The sequence below is a fragment of the Macrobrachium rosenbergii genome, chromosome 16 (genome assembly GCF_040412425.1).
Source record: "Macrobrachium rosenbergii isolate ZJJX-2024 chromosome 16, ASM4041242v1, whole genome shotgun sequence".
NCBI lineage: Eukaryota > Metazoa > Arthropoda > Malacostraca > Decapoda > Palaemonidae > Macrobrachium > Macrobrachium rosenbergii.
Window position 1 is genome coordinate 1,303,523 of NC_089756.1, and position 20,257 is coordinate 1,323,779.

Genomic DNA, 20,257 nt, shown 5'->3' on the forward strand with positions numbered 1-20,257 from the left:
ATCACTCTGCACTTTCTCGGAAAACACTTTATCCATAATCATTTTAAGAGAAGCCCCCTAATCAGCAACAGTACTTACTACTAGATTAAGCTTCTTGTCAAATCTTGACTCAAGACTGGCGATGGTATTAGGATCGGAAGCGTGGGAGCCGGGCAAGGGAGGAGAAGATTGTTCAATAGGAAGGCAAGGAGTATGAGAAACAGCAGGAATAGGAGTAGAAGGGAGAGTAACAGGGCTAACCTCTAAACTAGGTTTTGGTGTAGTCTCTAGACTATGAGAGCATTCTTCAGCTCTAGAAGCAGCTTTCCTCTTTCTATCTCTCTCAGACTTATCTAAATGAGACTTAAGAACCTTCCACTGTTTATTCTCCCACATTTAACACTCTTTACAGGTCTTATCAACATTGCAATCTTGCCCCCTACATTTAGCACAGATTATATGAAGATCATAACAAGCTTTAGTTAGTCTATCCTTGCAGCCTAACTCACTACAACAGCGAATGCTGGAATTAATCATTCTAAGTAATGTATTGAAAACTAATCAAAACTGCCAAAAATATACTGCCTATAGCCTGAGCGCAACCAGAACAAAACAGTCGTACTTCACCAAGTACGAATAAACTACGGGAAAATTAAAAAAAGCTGCTGCAAATGGCACATTGTTTACACCACGGATGGCAGAAACAAATTGAATCATGGCAGCTAGGTTGTTCCTGTTTTCCCCGATAGTGGGCAGGGCTGTCACCTACATAAAAACAAAAGAAGCGCTACCGCTAGATTAAAAAAGTTGCCGCATGAGGTAGATATATTAGCTATGTAATTACTTGGTAAGTTACTTATATGAAATTGCAGTATGCTTAGGAATTTGATGGGAAAGTTAGGGCATCAGAGTGAGCCCCCTAAATGCCAAAGGTGAATGTCAGATTCACTGTTCTTCCTGTAAGTGACTTACCATATGTGCTTGATGTCACGATTGCCAAAAGAATTAAGTTGACAGTGAGACAAACAAAGTTTGTTGTTACACACATTTAAGCTGTCACCCTTTGTATTGGTGTTCAGTTAACTTCCTTTTTGGATCTAGTGGACAGATGTTGTTCACTGTTGCTCTAAGAAAGGCATGAAAGGTTATCCACTTTCTAGAGGTCTATGACCATGGTCAGCAATAGAAACAACCTTCCATGTTGAGGACACATATGATTCAGATCCTTGCCACAAGCAATGTGAGGTATGGGATGGAGTGAGAATAATATGAACATTGTTCTATAGGACTTTATGTAGATTATGAAAGTAGGGCACTTAGTCACTAGGCTCTGAAAATTGCAGACCTACATCTGTCCTTTTGTATTTTCCATATCTTGTGATGACTGTTACAGACATAGAACAGAGGGTCTTGTAGGGTGCCATAAGGAACACTGGTGACTAGTTAAGTACTAGAATATGTGTACTGCATCATCTGATTCAGTTTAATAAAGGAACAGGGTTCTTCTTGATCTTTATTCTGTCTATGCACATAGTAATTTTCTAGAAAGAGCACCCCTTAAGATTTTTTTTGCAGCAATGTAAAAATTGGGGCAACATGCAATTACCAAATACAGTAGGTTAATAATTAATATAAGCCCATGTCCATTGAAAAAGCCTTCAGTAAGTTTAAATTAAGTTTCTGATCATAATATGTTATATACAGCATCAAGGAAGTGGAAATTTATGAGCACAGGAAACAAAAGCTAATAGAAATTCATTAGAATATTTTATTGCGTTTAATGAGACGATTGAGTCAATCACACTTGGAATCAGAATCTCTCAGGGCTTGCCCAAAGGACTTGTTCTGAAGTGGAAAGTGAAAGATGGAGCAAGGTAACATTAAATAGAGTGGACAGCGAAGTCGAAAGTGACCATAGGGAATGGATGAGAAGTAAAAGGCATTAAATGATGCAGTTGGAGATCAAAGGGACAGTGCAAAACAGCTTAAGTATCATCCACAGGGTATCACACCAGTACAGTACACTGAAGGTGGAATCCTCTCACAGGGGAAATTAATTGGAACAAATGGAAAGTAAGCATAAGCTAAGCACATCTGGAAAAACAGTATTTTCTCTCAAAAGAGGGAGAAAACTTTAAGACCATTCTCTCAAAAGTTTGATGATAAGTTTTAGACCTCTGAATCTGAGCATAGATTACAAGATGTTCAACAAATAGCAAATCACCATTTGCACTTTCTTTTCTTGTACTGTACTGACAAGAGATATCTAGGTCATAATCAGAATCATCTACTTTTTCCTTTCAGAGACAAGTACTTGAAAAGTTTGGTAATGAGAGAGGCGTTGATGGAAGTCTCTTTCAAGATCCTGCAAAGCTACATTTGACCCTTTGCGTTATGGTCTTAGCAGATGACAGGGAACGACGACGAGCCATTGAAGTTTTAGATACATGTTCAGAAAATGTGTTGAGGTGGGTTTTTTTTTTTTACATCACACTCTGCTATCAACTGATAGATATTCCTTTGTTTGTGACATGTGCATATTCCTTTCTAGAGTTGTACTCATCAAGACCTTGGTTACTATTTTAACCTTACAATTTTTACCTAGTTTGGAAGGGTAGCAATATATATAAAAAATATTCATAGTAGCATGAGTCCTGAAATGGAGAAACAAATCCAAAGTGTATGGGTACAAGTGTATTTAAAAATAAATATATATAGTTTGATTCCTGAAAGCTTTCTATATATATTTATTTTTAAATATACTTGTACCTATACATAACTGTGGATTTGTTTCTCCAGTACTGTATATATATATATATATATATATATATATATATATATATATATATATATATATATATATATATATATATATATATATATATATATATATATATATATATATATATATATATATATATATATATATATATATATATATATATATATATATATATATATATATATATATATATATATATATATATATATATATATATATATATATATATATATATATATATATATATATATATATATATATATATATATATATATATATATATATATATATATTATATATATATATATATATATATATATATATATATATATATATATATATATATATATATATATATATATATATATATATATACTATATATATATATATTATATATATATATATATATATATATATATATATATATATATATATATATATATATATATATATATATATATATATATATATATATATACAGTATATATAATAATTCAAAAAGGAATTAAGTTCAGTGCAGGAATTAAGTTCAGTGCATTCACCACCTGCATCTTTTAAAGTGCAGTAGTGGAGACAAGTAATTTCTCTTATTTCAGGAAACATCTGTCTGAGGAAAAACTGAAAGTGGAGATGAAAGGCATTGAGTATATGAACGATGACCCAAATGAAGTTGATGTTTTGTACGGTCAGGTTCACTCTCTTTCTTGGGGTCTGTCTTTGCAGACTATTGCCGATTCCCTTGTGGACCAGTTTGTCAATGCAGGTAAATCAGTTGGACCCATACATGAAGCACAAGATCTTGCAAGTTATAAATTTATTTCCTTTCAGTAACAGGCAGTCCCTTGCCATCAGTATTATGCTGTACAGCAAGTTTTCTTTCTATTAAAATTCAACTCCGTGTTGCCTCAGTTCATAATTGTTAAGAACAAATCCTTTTGGCCAGCTCAGTAAGTCTCAAACTTAACTTGATGGTCTGGTTAAGCTTCTAATATAGAGAAAAAGAAGGCCTTGCCAATAAATTATTTATTTGACAGTGTTGTTGTCTGTGTTCTTTCTGATCAGGTGTTGTGAGTCGCCAGCATGAAAGAGTAAAGTTACACGTAACCCTTATGAACACACTCTTCCGTCAGGAAAAAGAAGAGGGGATTACGGATAACAGAGTTGGAAAAGAGAGAGAGTCATTTGCTGCAAAACAGATATTAGAGGTATGGCCAGGAGCAATATCGGATCTGTCATTGATATTTAGGAGCGGATACGGAGTAGGAAGACGGGGGTAGATGTAAGAAATCCTAACCTCTCTTAGAATGCCGTGTCCTGACTAAACAGACCTTACCTTACTAATCTCAGTTAGGGCACCGTGTCCTGACCTGGCCGGGGGTGCTTCACTCCTGCTGGACCCCCCATAAAACACTGAATATCCCAGTCTCCCTATTCTGCATACTACCCAAAATTTACAATAAATCCAAAGGAAAGTTAATATGTTATTTTCATGATAAAATTACTTTTTAAAATAAAATAAAGTTTTATATATACTTACCAAGTAATTACAAAGCTATAAGTTTCAACTCATCGTCAGCTAGAATTTTGAATTTCACAGTAGTGCTACTTTTTGTTTTGGCTAGGCGACTAAACCCCCCCCCCACTTTTGGGGTAAGAGAGGAACCAGCTCAGCAAAGAGCTCAATATGTTTACTGTATGCCTTCCTGTCCATGCGAGGGAAGGAGGGAGGGCTCTGATCACGTAATTACTTGTTAAGTATGTGTAAAACTTTATTTTTTAGTTAAAGGGAGCTGCAAGAGCCTCATGCAGTTACGTCTGCCTTAGGCAGCGCCCTGGCTAAATCCCTTATCAGAGAACTTATAGCACAGGGTTGGCACGTATTCATTCCGGTTAACGGAAGCTTGTCACTATTGTGATAGGATATCAGGTCTCGGGGGGTCTGCACTTTGACCCCCTATCCGCCGCATTGATGAATCAATTCATGGCTAAATATCTCCACTGGTTACACCTTTCCATTTGCGCTTCCATGGCTAGTTCGAATGAATTGGGTCAAAATGCGACTACGCATCTACTGCGCATGTTGCCAACCCAATGTTTTTCTAGCCACGCTTTTTGGTGTGTGTGGTAAAATCTTTTCCGGCGTAATTTGAAGGATTATCACCTTTATTTAGCATGGAGTCTTCATCTCAGTCAACGGGGAATAAGATAAGTACCTGCCCTACCGCAATCACAAAATGTAGTCCTGCTTAACTAATATTTTCATATATTTTTTAGTGTCCGAAATGATGGCTCAGGAGCGTCATACCGCTACCCGTATTTAGGCTAGGATTCTGCCTTAATTAAAGCGAAAAGCATAGGTTAGGGTAGGATTTTTAGATTCAGCATGTCAAAAAACCCTAGCGTGAACTGCTAAACATGCTTGGAAAGTTTATATAAACCTGCTTGTTATGAAATTATCGATAGCCCGAACGCTAGTGCTAGCACTAAAGTTAGGCTAACCTTTGCTACTTTTAGGTTTACCGAAGCGGATGATAGCCGCTTTCGGTACTTGAGGTAATTCCTTTTAGTGTTGTTTGTGTGACTTGACTATGTTTTGGACATTTTGATAGAGTTTTTCATGTAAAACCTCCGATTTATATCCCATTGTCAGTGTGGAAAAGTGATGCGGGCTTCTGGAACATTCTAGAAGGTTCCATCGAAGCTCTGTCGAAGCCTTCAACTCAGAATCGTTTTGTAACGAAAATCGCATATGATACACTGGCTCCCAGTCAAGTTACCAGATACCTCAAGTCGAATTATTTCGAAATAGTAGCTTTTCTCATGACGAATTGATTCGAAATAGTAACTTTTTTATGTCGAATTGATTCGAAATAGGAGCTCTTTTATGTCGAATAGTGTAATATAGAAATGAGTTATGAACTCAAATAAAGATATGTCATTCTATTAGCTGTAAGGTTGTTGCCATGCACCAATGAAGTCGTGAGTATCGATTCTTGCCAACGTTATTCGTCTGGGGCGATCGATGTCCTATATTGGATATACATAGATCCCCCAGTCTAGGCTATGCCTACATGGTAGCACATATTCTTGGTGTATGATACCCTCGACTCGAATGGCATGGATTTACCTGTTGCTCTGTCATAGAACTGACATAATCCCAATACTATTCGACTTCCTTGTTCGTGATCATAGATCGCCCTTCAGTTGTAGCTCTCCCCCAGTGAGTAACTCCCCTTTTTTTCCCCTGTGCCTAGCGCCCATTGGAGACGAGCCTTGAACAGGGATGTCGACTGGGCATGAATCCAGCCATTCAAGATAGTAGAATGAATGTCACCTCATTCGAGAATATAAAAAGAGATGGTAGAATGAATGTCACCTCATTCGAGAATATAAAAACTATATGCTCATTTTTTCTCATGATGTAATGGCTTATATAACATAGTTCCTAAAACATTTTAGGGGTGTTTCATAGTATTATTTTCTTTTATAGGCGTTGCCAAATAAGTGCGCTAATGCCGCCTGTAAGAAACGGATAGACTCCATCAAGACTCAGCATGAGTTTTGTCGGGGGTGTGCTACTGGAGTCCGGAAGGGTGTGACATATGTACTGAGTGGCTGTCATGGGCTCGTACGGGCGATCACACTGTTTCTGGCTCTATGGCAAATATTAATATACAACATTTAAGATCATAGGTAAGAGGCTTCTCCAAAATCGGCCCAAAAGGTCCTCTTGGCTATTTGCCAGACAAAGGTGTAAGAGATTTTCTCTTCCCCACGGCCAGAATTCAGTCGATCAGGGTTATGAGAACTCACCTGATGATGTCGTGGTGGATCCTAATGCATCCACTGTGGTGCCCCCTTCATACCAGGGGATGAAATCGATTTGGGAGAATCTGAAAATCTGGATGATGAGGGGGATCTATCTGATGCTGAGCCTCGACCTCCAATAGATCAACTGCTTCCTGGCAGCATCCCTAGTAAATCGACTCCTATGGACATCGCTGAGGATAATGTTTCAGTCCGCACAACTGCTTCTACTAAGAGAAAGTTTGCGGCACAAGAAGCTAGGATGTCTGCAATGGAATCAAAGCTGGACAAGTTGATAGAACTAGTACTTGCAAAATCTTTGGATACAGGGGCTCAGGGACAGACTCTGGAGCAAGCACAAGTGTCAGATCCACCCATTAATATAGATGATTTCCCAGATTTGAGAATGGTGGAGGACGAGCCAGAGCAGTTTAATCCCTGGGTGGTGGCATCACGGCTAGCTAGAGCGGTGGATGGCATCTTCTATGATAGTGATGTATGCACCCCTCTAACTAGGTTAGAGTTTGCAAAACCTTTTGTCCACTTCAAAGGTAGTAAGTTTCGATTTCGATGCCAAACACCTAAGACTCTGGCTGTGGTACCGGAGGAAACCATGATTTTTACCCAGGATCAGGCGAAGGGCTTCCTTTCTAACATCTGCCAGGACCTGGGAGGTAGTGCTCTGGGCACCCAGGTTCTTGCTAGGAACCTTCCTGCCTGGAAAGTACCAGTTGGTGAGAAGTTCCCATCTATCACCAATAAACTGTTCAAATCTTTGGAAAAGAACTGGGTAGAGTCAGCCGCCCATGGGACGAAGTTCTCTGTAAAGGAACTCCAGGACTTTGGAACAGTTCTGCCAGATCCCATGGATGATCTAACAAAACCATTAGCAGGCTTCACAGAGGTGATGAAGAAAGGCAAATTTCTAGCAAACCATGCCCGTTCATGCTTTTTTGCGGACACTCCTTACCTTGCCGACACCCTGTGTGTTCAGGAGTTCGATCTGAGGAAACTATTAACCCTCTAACGCCAAGCCTCTACTTACAAAAACGTCTCCCGTATGCCGGCGGCGTTTGGGAGTTAGCGCCGAAGCGGAAAAAAAGTGTTTTTTTCAAAAAATCACAGCACTCTTAGTTTTTAAGATTAAGAGTTCATTTTTGGCTCCTTTTTTGTCATTGCCTGAAGTTTAGTATGCAACCATCAGAAATGAAAAAAATATATTATCATATATAAATATTGAAATATATGACAGCACAAAAAAAATGTTCATATATAATTTTATACAAATCGTGCTGTGAGCAAAACGGTTAAAGCTAACGGGTTATTGTTGTTTTCTTTGTATTGTACACTAAATTGCAATGATTTTGGTATATAAGAAATTGTAAAACGATCAAAGCAACACAGAGAAAATATTATCACAAAATGATGCATGAATTCGTAACGCTCGGACGTAAAAAAAAGTTTTTTTCAAAAATTCACCATAAATCGAAATATTGTGCTAGAGACTTCCCGTTTGTTGAAAAATGAAGCTAATTGATTGAATATTACTAGACTGTAAGTGTTTTAGTTTACAATTGCAGTTTTCGACCATTTCGGTCGAGTTAAAGTTGACCAAAAGTCAAATTTTTTCTATTTATTGTGATTTATATGAAAATATTTCAAAACTGATAAAAGCTACAACCATGAGTTATTTTCTGTTGTATTCTACATGAAATTGCGCACATTTTCATATATAAAAGTTTATGTAACGACTAATATAAAACGGTGCAAACATTACGACAACGTTACTAAAGAATTTCCGAGATGTTCGGCCGAGTTACCGCGCAGACGTAAGGAAAATGTTTTTTTCAAAAATTCACCATAAATCGAAATATTGTGCTAGAGACTTCCAATTTATTGCAAAATGAAGGTAAATGATTGAATATTACTAAAATGTAAGAGTTTTAGCTTACAATTGCGTTTATCGACCATTTCGGTCGAGTTACAGTTGACCGAAGGTTGAAATTTTGGCAGTTATCATGATTTATATGAAAATATTTCAAAACTGATAAAAGCTACAACCATGAGTTATTTTCTGTTGTATTCTACATGAAATTGCGCACATTTCCATGTATAAAACTTTATGTAATGACTAACATAAAACGGTGCAAACATTACGACAAAGTGACGAAAGAATTTCTGGCGCTGACGGAAGGAAAAACTTTTTTTTTCAAAAATTCACCATAAATAGAAATATTGTGCTAGAGACTTCCAATTTGTTGGAAAATGAAGGTAAATGATTGAATATTACTAGAATGTAAGATTTTTAGCTTACAATTGCTTTTTTTTACCATTTCGGTCGAGTCAAAGTTGACCGAAGGTTGAAATTTTGGCAGTTATCGTGATTTATATGAAAATATTTCCAAACTGATAAAAGCTACAACCATGGATTGTATTTTTCTGTATTTTACATGAAATTGTGCACATTTTCATATATAAAACTTTATGTAACGGCTAATATAAAACAGTGCAAAAATTACGACAAAATGACAAAAGAATTTCTGAAATTTTCGGCCGAGTTACCGCGCAGACGTAAGGAAAAAGTTTTTTTCAAAAATTCACCATAAATCGAAATATTGTTCTAGAGACTTCCAATTTGTTGCAAAATGAAGGTAAATGATTGAATATTACTAGAATGTAAGAGTTTTAGCTTACAATTGCATTTTTCGACCATTTCGGTCAAGTCAAAGTTGACCGAAGGTTGAAATTTTTTGTAGTCGACGTACGGTATGTCCACTCGGCACCCGACAGACAATTTTAGTCGACGTATGATACGTCCAGTCAGCGTTTAAAGGTTAATGCCGTGCATTACAACCTTGACATTAATGGAATCTCATGCATACCGCTGTGACCAGCAAAGAGATTCAGTGCTCCCAAGGTTACAAATTCGGAACATGGGCCCAATCTTCATTCACCTTCTGGAGGCTTGGGCGGCGTCCAAATTAAAACTTAGACGTCAAGCCCTAAAATTTGCTGACCAGAAGTCTATGCCAGTAAAGGAGCTCCTCTTAGCCTCCCCTATGTGTATTGACCTCTTCCCTAGGGACCTAGTAACCAAGCTGAATAATATTGCTACCCACCGAGGTATCAAATTTGAGGAGTTACTAGGATATGACCCGGAAGCAGACCCAAGGGGGGTAAAATGCAGGAAGCAGCAACAATATAAGAAGGCTTTTAAAGCACCAGCTCTTCCTGTGCAAGACCCAGGACAAGGTCCCTCTTCCCAGAAACAATTCCCTATGCCGCACTCTCAGCCATCCTTGAAGGGCAGCAGTGCACTGCCATCTCAACAATCCCAATTTAGGCAGTTCCAGGAGGCTCGAGGCGGTCGTGGAAGAGGCGGATCCTTTCGAGGGAAGAAAGGTAACGGGAAGACGAGGTGATGGTAGAGGTCAATTCAACCAATGAGACATTTCAGGTGGGGGGCAGACTGAAGAGGTTCCAGGAAGCCTGGAAGGTGTCCCCTTGGGCCTATCAAGTGGTATCAAAAGGTCTGCGCTGGGATTGGAAGGGCCCCTTCCGCAACAAATACTTTCATCAGCGCAACACAAAAGCGTCAATCCTATTTGTGAACAAAATGCTAATAAAGGACACAATAGAGAAATGCCACTTTATCAGGTTCCAGGGGAGGCTGTTCAGTGTTCCAAAGAGGGACTCTCAGGAAAGGAGAGTCATTCTGGACCTCTCTGTCCTCAACAAAGCAATAAACTGTCCCAAATTCAAAATGCTGATGATAGATCAGATAAGACATACCTTGTCAAAGGACAGCTACACCTCTTCTATCGACTTGAAAGATGCATATTGGCACATTCCAATCCAACCTCTTTTTCGCCAGTATGTAGGATTCCGTCTAGGTCGCCAGTCGTACAGATTCAAAGTGGTGCCATTCGGCCTCAATGTAGCCCCCAGAGTGTTCACGAAATTGACCAAAGTGATCTTAGAACAACTAAGACTACAGGGGGTGAATGTCATGGCGTATCTGGACGATTGGCTGATCTGGGCGGAATCGATAGAAGAGTGTCTAGAAGCGTCCTGAATAGTAGTTCAGACCTTGCAGGACTTCGGGTTCCTAATCAACTGGGAAAAGTCACGGCTGAAGCCAGAAAAGAAGTTCAGATGGCTAGGCCTACAATGGTGTCTAGAAAGCGGAAAGCTAGCCCTACCAGAGACCTCCAGGAGGTCAATAGTAGATCAGGTAAAGAGGTTCAGAAAAGCCAAGAGTTTTTCCAGAAGGAACCTAGAAGTGCTGCAGGGTAAACTCCTATTTGCATCAATAGTAGATCCAGTCTTGAAAACGACTTTGAAGGATTTGAACCGGATTCTCATTTTAAAGGCAAACAAATCATTCAGAGACCACAAGGTCCTTATGAAAAGGAGGTGCAAGACAATGCTCAAACCGTGGGCATCGAATCAGGCCCTGAAATCTTCAGTCCGGCTAGTCCCGAAACCAGTCTCAGTGACCATTCATACGGATGCTTCGGCGAAGGACGGATGGGGGGACACTCAGATCAAAACAAAGTGTCCGGGAAGTGGTCGGGAGCCCTCAAATCTTGCCATATCAATATCAAAGAAATGATGGCAGTGCTCCTGTCACTCAAGGGACTGAAACCCAAGAGGGGATCTCACATTCAGTTGTTCATAGACAACAAGCCAGTGGTACAATGCTTGAAACGTGGGGGATCAAGGTCAAAGCCATTGATTGAATCATATATTGCTGGGGATCATGAGATTAGCTCAGGTGAAGAAATGGACTCTGTCAGCATCCCATCTTGCGGGAGCTCAGAATGTCCTAGCGGACTCCCTCTCCAGATTCAAAGCCCAGGAAGGGGAGTGGGAATTGGACAGCGGGTCATTCAGCGGGATCCACCAAGATCACCCGTATCTTCAGGTAGATCTGTTCGCAACACGCGACAATCACAAATTACCGAATTTTGTCACCCCCTATCACGACCTTCGAGCAGTGGCCAGAGACGCGCTTTCGCTGGACTGGAACCTGCTGGGGAACATTTATCTGTTTCCCCCAATGAATTTATTAATGAAAGTAGTACAACTCCTCAAGGAGTTCAAGGGGAGGGGAGTAGTGATTGCTCCAATGTGGCCAAACAGCCCTTGGTTTCCAACCCTACAGAAGCTGACTTTTCATCACAAGCCACTACATCTTCCTATTCTTTCCCAGCAGGTTCAAGGGATAACTGTCTACGCCTCCTCCTTTCTGACGAAAAGCCCTCATGTGTGGACTTTCTCAGATCCCTGTGCTTCATGGAATGGTCACCTGAAGTCAGGGAATTCTTAATCACTAATATTAAGGGGAAATCCGCCAAACAGTATCAGTCAGTGTGGAACAAATTTGTCTCATTTGTTAGGGACCGTAAACCAACTACCATCGATAATAACTTCGTGGGGGAGTTCTTTGTGTTTTTATTTGACGTGAAAAAGTTGGCTTCCTCCACAATTAAAAATCACAAGGCGGCCCTTGCGGTTCCTTTAAGGTATGGATTCGGAGTAGAGGTGCATTCAGAAGTGTTTGAAATGATGATGAAATCAATGGCTCTCCGCAGGCCGAGTGAACAACCATGTGAATTATCATGGGATCTAGATATAGTCCTAGCTGCTCTGAACAGACGTTCAGACAATAATATGAAATTTTTGTTAGAAAAAACGTTGTTTTTAGTGGGCCTGGCGATGGAAGCCAGATCAGCAGAGATCCATGCACTAAAAAGAGGAGATCAGTTTTGTTCTTTCGGAAAGAATAAAGTGACCTTTTCATTCGGAGAATTTTTAGCTAAAAATGAGAATCCGTTTCATAGACGGAAACCCGTAGTTATCCCTTCTTTGCCCTCTAATCTGAAGCTGTGTCCAGTGGCCACAGTGAAAAAGTACCTTGATCGCATCAACCATATCTCGCAAGGGCCCCTCTTTTTGGTACTAAACGAAAGCACCCCACTTTGCCTAGAAAGCCTCAGAACCAGTATTTGTAAGTTAATTGTAGATCTATGCGTTTCAGACCCAAAGTCACATGACCTCCGTAAGTACTCAGCCTCACTTGCCTTTTTCGGTAACTTTAGTATGGAGGACGTATCCAAGTACAGGGGGTGGTCTGGGCATGGAGTGTTTGTCAAACACTATGTTAAACAAATACGAGGTGTCCAAACTGCGTGCATATCCCTTGGCAAAGTCGTAGGCAAGAGATAAGGACGCCCAGAAGGTGAATTGGCTGGCAAGAGGAACTCTTCCTTTAAAGTGAGTGAGTGTTTTAAAAACCGGTAGGTTATTTTTTCCTATTATAGTCTATTTCTTTTGCTCTTCACCAATACACAGTCTCTTTGGAGACAGCTTAAAGGGTGGGCTGTTACAGCCGTAAAGGGAAAGGATTTTAGATTTCGGTTTGAACCCTAGGGAAGCGAAAAAGCTTTTTTGGTTAGGGATAGTGGCTAAAAGTCCATCCTCCCTGTCAAATGATGTTTGACAGCTTTATAAATATACAAAAGCCTCTTTAAAATGTTCTCTGGTACACCTGCATGAGGCTCTCGCAGCTCCCTTTGACTAAAAAACGGGGTTTGAACCCGAAGGGAAATGAAAACCCTATTTTTAGTCTGGGAGCCGCGAGAGCCTCAGACCCTCCCAGTTAGCATTAAGTATATTGGGTTATGCCCACCCCTTTCATTTGCAGGGAGTATAACCTTTTAGGGAGGCGCGGCTATTCCTACATTGGGTTGGCAACATGCGCATGCGCAGTAGATGCGTAGTCGTGTTTTGACCCAATTCATTCGAACTAGCCATGGAAGCGCAAATGGAAAGGTGTAACCAGTGGAGATGTTTAGCCATGAATTGATTCATCAATGCGGTGGATAGGGGTCAAAGTGCAGACCCCCCGAGACCTGATATCCTATCACATTAGTGACAAGCTTCTGTTAACCGGAATGAATACATGCCAACCCTGTGCTATAAGTTCTCTGATAAGGGATATAGCCGGGGCGCTGCCTAAGGCAGATGTAACTGCATGAGGCTCTCGCGGCTCCCAGACTAAAAATAGGGTTTTCATTTCCCTTCAGGTTCAAACCCCGTTTTATTATAAAAACGCCATTTTTATATAAGCAATTTACCAAGTAATTACATAGCTGAGTCCCACATTGAAATAGGCATAAAGATCTTTGTCCGACCAGCTATGAGCATTGCATCTGTCGCCCATGTGGCAGATCAGGTTCTGGCGAACAATACAGAGGAAGACGATGGTTCTTGGCAGTTGCGAACAGATTCAGAACTGGCTTTCCCCTCAGTTTCGAAGGTTTTAGACACACTAAAGGGTCTAGTGTCCGCTCTGTAGGGAGAACTTGATTTTGGCGGCTCAGTTCGTCTGCTAAAACATTTAACCTTCCCAGAACAAATCTAATTAGGATCTTTGTCTGGTTTTGGTCTGCCCATAAGAGAAGGGCTCTTGCTGCCTCCAACAGGTAAGTGAGTGTGTCCCCCGCCCCGCTTCTTCACATAAGACAGTGCCTTGGTATTGTCCGAATGGACTGTCACTGTTTTTCTGAACACTTATAGAGCAAATGCTTGCAATCCCCAGTGAATTGCTTTCAGCTCCTTTATGTTTATTTGCCATTTCCTCTGTTCTGGAGTCCAAATCCCGGAGACCTCCCTGTCTCCCAGGAGAGCTACCCAACCTAGGTCTGAAGCATCTGAATAAAACACTAGGGCAGGGCTCAGGGGAAGGAGCAATTTCCCTGGAGAGTGTTTGTCTCTTGATTTCCACCAGAGCAGGTCCTCTTTGATTTCCTGAGTCATTGGGAAAACGAAAGTGCCCGGATACTTCTTCCTGTCTGAATTGACTCTTAGATAAAATTGTAAATTCCTCATGTGTAGCCTTCCCAGAGTTATGAATTGTTCCATGGACAAGGGGTCCCTAGTAAACTCATCCAACTGTTCACAGAGCAGGACTTGAAGGGAGAGGAATTTGTCCACCTTCTGAGGCAAGATTCTATCCTTTTGGGGAGGAAAAACTCAAAAAGTGAGAGAGTTTATCCTCATCCCCAAATATGTCCTGAGGAGTCAGTTGGGACTTCTGAAAGTTTATTAACCCTTAAACGCCGACTGGACGTAGCGTACGTCGACTAAAATTGTCTGTTGGGTGCCGAGTGGATGTACCGTACATCGACTACAAAAAATTTCAACCTTCAGTCAATTTTGACTCAACAGAAATGGTCGAAAAACGCAATTGTAAGCTAAAACTCTTACATTCTAGTAATATTCAATCATTTGCCTTCATTTTGCAACAAATTGGAAGTCTCTAGAACAATATTTCGATTTATGGTGAATTTTTGAAAAAAACTTTTTCCTTACGTCCGCGCAGTAACTTGGGCAAAAATTTCAGAAATTCTTTCGTCATTTTGTCGTAATGTTTACACCTGTTTATATTAGTCGTTACATAAAGTTTTATATATGGAAATATGCACAATTTCATGTAGAATACAACAGAAAATAACTCATGGTTGTAGCTTCTATCAGTTTTGAAATATTTCCATATAAATCACGATAAGTGCCAAAATTTCAACCTTTGGTCAACTTTAACTCGACCGAAATGGTCGAAAAACGCAATTGTAAGCTAAAACTCTTACATTCTAGTAATATTCAGTCATGTACTTTCATTTTCCAACAAATTGGAAGTCTCTAGCACAATATTTCGATTTATGGTGAATTTTTGAAAAAACTTTGCCGAACATCTCAGAAATTCTTTCGTCACTTTGTCGTAATGTTTGCACCGTTTTATATTAGTCATTACATAAAGTTTTATATATGGAAATGTGTGCAATTTCATGTAGAATACAACAGAAAATAAATCATGGTTGTAGTTTTTATCAGTTTTGAAATATTTTCATATAAATCACGATAAGTGCCAAAATTTCAACCTTTGGTCAACTTTAACTCGACTGAAATGATCGAAAAACGCAATTGTAAGCTAAAACTCGTACATTCTAGTAATATTCAATCATGTACCTTCATTTAGAACAGACTGGAAGTCTCTAGCACAATATTTCGATTTATGGTGAATTAAAAAAAGAAACTTTTTCCTTACATCCGCGCGCGGTAACTCGGCCTAACATCTCAGAAATTCTTTCGTCACTTTGTCGTAATGTTTGCACCGTTTTATATTAGTCGTTACATAAAGTTTTACATATGAAAATGCGTGCAATTTCATGTAGAATACAACAGAAAATAGCTCATGGTTGTATCTTTTATGTGTTCTGAAATATTTTCATATAAATCATGATGTGCCAAAATTTCAACCTTTGGTCAACTTTAACTCGACCGAAATGATCGAAAAACGCAATTGTAAGCTAAAACTCTTACATTCTAGTAATATTCAATCGTGTACCTTCATTTTGCAACAAACTGGAAGTCTCTAGCACAATATTTCGATTTATGGTGAATTTTTTAAAAAACTTTTTCCTTACGTCCGCGCGGTCACTCGGCCGAACATCTCAGAAATTCTTTCATCACTTTGTCGTAATGTTTGCACCGTTTTATTTTAGTCGTTACATAAAGTTTTACGTATGGAAATGTGCACAATTTCATGTAGAATACAACAAAAAATAACTCATGGTTGTAGCTTTTATCAGTTTTGAAATATTTTCATATAAATCACGATAAATAGAAAAAATTCTACTTTCGGTCAACTTTAACTCAACCGAAATGGTCAAAAACTGCAATTATAAGCAAAAACACTTACAGTTTAGTAATATTCAATCAATTACCTTCATTTTGCAACAAACGGGAAGTCTCTAGCACAATATTTCGATTTATGGTGAATTTTTGAAAAAAAACTTTTTTTGTACGTCCGCGCGTTACGAATTCATGCATCATTTTGTGATAATATTTTCTCTGTGTTGCTTTGATCATTTTACAATTTGTTATATACCAAAATCATTGCAATTTAGTGTACAATACAAAGAAAAAAAACTTATTAGCTTCAACCGTTTTGCTCACAGCGCGATTTGTATACAATTATATATGAAATTTTTTTTTCGCGCTGTCATATATTTCAATATTTATATATGAAAATTATATTTTTTTTCATTTCTGATGGTTGCATACTAAACTTCAGGCAATGACAAAAAAAAGGAGCCAAAAATGAACTCTTAATCTTAAAAACTAAGCGTGCTGTGATTTTTTGAAAAGAACTTTTTTTCCGCTTCGGCGCTAATTCCCGAACGCCGCCGGCATACGACAGACACTTTTGTAAATAGAGGCTCGACGTTAGAGGGTTAAGAGGCCCAATTCCTGGGCTAGAAGAAGGGTCTTTTGAAGGTCCTCCGTACACATCTTCAATTGAGAATGAAGAAGCCAGTCGTCTAGGTAGAGCGAAATCTTGACCCCCATCAGATGTAACCATTTCACTATGAGAGCTGAGACTCACGTGAAAACCTGGGGAGCCATGGACAGGCCAAAGCAAAGGACCCTGAGCTGATACACCCTGTTCTGAAATACGAACCTTAAGAACTTCGATTCCTGATGGACATGGAAGTATGTGTCCCTCATGTCTATTGAAATCATCAAATCCCCCTGGCGAATGGATGCTAGGATGGATTGGCTGGTTTCCATTCTGAATCTGGTTTTGTGGACATACAAATTCGAGGCACTTACGTCCAGAACTGACCTCCAGCCTCCTGAGACCTTGGGGACTACAAACAGCCAACTGTAGAACCCCAGAGAGCAGGTGCTTCGACCACTTCAATGGTTTCTTTTTCGAGGAGGGATGATACTTCTTAGGAGAGGGTGGAAAACCTCTCGGAGCCTAGGGAGTAGGCCATCAATATGATGGGCGTGCTGGTTAACCCCTTATTATTAGACTAACCCAAGATATCTTGTGATCACTGTTCTAAAAATTTTGGATTTACCATGAGATATCTCTTTAAAAAAGTTAAATGCTAATATAGGACTAATATGAGATGTCTCCTGATCCACAGTGTTGTTTTAAGGCTTCTTCAAGATATCTCCTGCTACATCATATTTTTGGCAGTGGTACTTGCTGCTGGAAGTCATGAGTTATTGAGAATAACTTTTTTGTTTTTTTCGTGACAATTACCCATCATTAGTGACATTTCATCAGTCATCCTGGTCGTTTGTTTGTTTGTGTTTTGCTTCTTTTACCTGTTTTTAGGTAAGTTTGGTTGTTTTATTTGTCGTCTTAGACTGTTTATATATATTATTGATTTATCCTGTTACTGTTGTGTCTTTTGTTAACTAATCCCTTGACTATTTTGTGATACGTCAAGTAACCGGCAATCTTGAGAGTTTTTTCGTTTGTTTTATATCTTTTTGTCTGTTTTTAGGTAAATTTGGCTGTTTTATTTGTCATCTTAGACTGTTTATATGATATATTATTGGTTTATTGTGTTGATCGCCTGTCTCTTCTGGAAACACTGCTGTTCTTTTTTGACCTCAATTTCCAATTGAAAGCTGGGCTCTGGTCTTCAAGTGGTGGACGCTAGTCTTTGATCACTGGGTGTCATCTCTGCAGTATCGGACTCCCTCCTTTGAGTACCATACAAACGCTCTCAGGCGGTTTTGTATCTTTTCAGCCTGTTCCAAAATCATTAGAGGACTTAATGTTTTGACCTTCACCTAGAGTTCCAGATGACCTGAATTGCTCCCTTTTGTGATATCAGTTGGTGCCACATAGCACTGTCCTTTGCAGACAGGGACTTTGATGTTCGGATTTTGAGCTTGTTGAAGAAAGCTATCACCTATAAAGGGAGCTGGAAGCCTAACTTTGGTTTGTAAGGGAGCAAGATAAGTGTTCTTTGTCCATTACTACCTTTGATCCTTAGATGGAATTAGTTCTCCTGGCTGAAGCTCTTGTCAAGATTGGAAGTAAGGTCTTTCTTGACTGACCTCAGGAGCTGGGCTAAGAAGATAGGAGCCTCTAAAATGTTGCCAAGAGACATCACTTCAGTTGGTCCCTTAATCCTGTCCTATGCAGTAAGGACAGTTAAGTTAGTATTTTGAGATTTCCACTCCATTGGGATTGCAAGAAGGGAGCCTTGCTTCTTTGTTCTACTGGGAGAAACACACAGTCACTATCAGCCCTCTTTTCTTTGCCTTCAGCCGTCTACAAGAGAATCACTGCCACTTTCAGATGGCATATATCCTCAGTCCATTTTCCCTCTCTTTAGCAGTGCCCATTCCTAGCACCTGATCAACTTCAGAGCTCCTGGCGTTGAATCCCGAGCTCCCGACACCTACTCCTGAGCGCTTGACATTTTCTAGCCATACTATGCTCCCACCTCAGAACTCCTAGTTCCTTTAAACAGTTTGTTTCTTCACTGCAGCAGAAGTTGTCACCTCTGGTTTTGTTCAAGCCATTTTTTATCCCATGGCCGGATTTATGTGTCTTTTGTGGACTTAACAAGTTCCTGTGAGTGTGTCAGATTTTAGTTTTGGGAAAGTACAGTTCCGTATATGTTTTCAGTCTGTACATTGTGTCATCGAGTCCATGCTGGGCGTTATCTCATAAGAAGTCGATCCCACCCTATGTTGCCGTGGCTGTCAAGTATCGGCAGGGTCGACAACTAGTCCACTTAGTTATCCGTGAGTCTGCACTATGTTTTTTGATGCTTGGTTGCAGAGACTAACCGAACAGTCCTATCATACATTCTCCGGGCCATTTGTATGAAGTTCCTGGTTATGTAGGATACTTCATTTTTTCTTGTCCAAATACAGACTCCAAATACATCACAGACCCATCTTACAAGACAGAGTATGCCAGTTCGGGAGTTGTTAGGCTCTGGCAAGCCTTCTATTGAGTCTTCGCCCCGCACAGGAACAAGGAATCATAGCGAGACTCCGCTGTTTTTCCCCCAAGACTGGAATTTTCAGTTGGACCTTCAGTAGTATCTGTCCAAATTTAATCTCTCAAAGGAAGTCTTTTCTCATGAGACTAGTCTTAGACTGCTTCTCGCTCCTTGTTCTAGTCGAGGGACCCCTCTCGGGGATCTGGGAATTTCCGTGATGTGCCCCTGCGAGAATGGAACCTTCACACTATGCCATAAAGCTGAAAGCCTTTCGCATAAGGCTTCAGTCCTTCTCGACCCTCGCTCTTTCCTAGACTGCGGTATTCCTTTAGACTAGACCACAGTCCTTAACAGACACCATTTTGCAAGTTCGTGCTAACTTGGACTCTACGCTCTTCCACCATTCAACATGGTCAAGGAAAAGCTGGGCTTTTCAGACTCGTCAGAACATTATGACTTCCCTCGTAGCTCCGTTCTGAATTATAATTTATGGTTCCCGGCTTGCTGCGATTGATTGGTGTAGACTCTCGGAATCCTTCCACCTTTTGTAACTTCTCGAATAGTCTCACTTTAAGAGACACTATCAGGGGTGGTACGCTCTTGCATGGACAGGCTTTGGGCTGTCCAGATGCTTATCAGGAAGGAGATGCTTTTTCAGAGGTGCTACTAAGACATTTGAGAGATGCAGACGGGGGTATCGAGCTATGTCTGACTCAGTAACATGGGTTGCTCATTTACCCTGGGAATTTTTAACCGAGAATGAAGACTCTCTCTCTCTCTCTCTCTCTCTCTCTCTCTCTCTCTCTCTCTCTCTCTCTCTCTCTCTCTCTCTCTCTCTCAAGAACTTAATGGCAGGGA

The 20,257-nt window shown here is 39.8% G+C and overlaps 1 protein-coding gene across 1 annotated transcript in view; it reads left to right on the plus strand.

Moving 5' to 3' along the window:
* The window catches only part of LOC136847042 (activating signal cointegrator 1 complex subunit 1-like), a 193,257-nt gene that overhangs the window by 165,219 nt on the left and 7,781 nt on the right, over nucleotides 1-20,257 (plus strand). Inside the window, exons 5-7 of the mRNA XM_067118278.1 lie at nucleotides 2,284-2,447; nucleotides 3,359-3,525; nucleotides 3,825-3,967. Coding sequence (XP_066974379.1) covers nucleotides 2,284-2,447; nucleotides 3,359-3,525; nucleotides 3,825-3,967 — 474 coding nt within the window. The remainder of the gene's footprint in view (nucleotides 1-2,283; nucleotides 2,448-3,358; nucleotides 3,526-3,824; nucleotides 3,968-20,257) is intronic.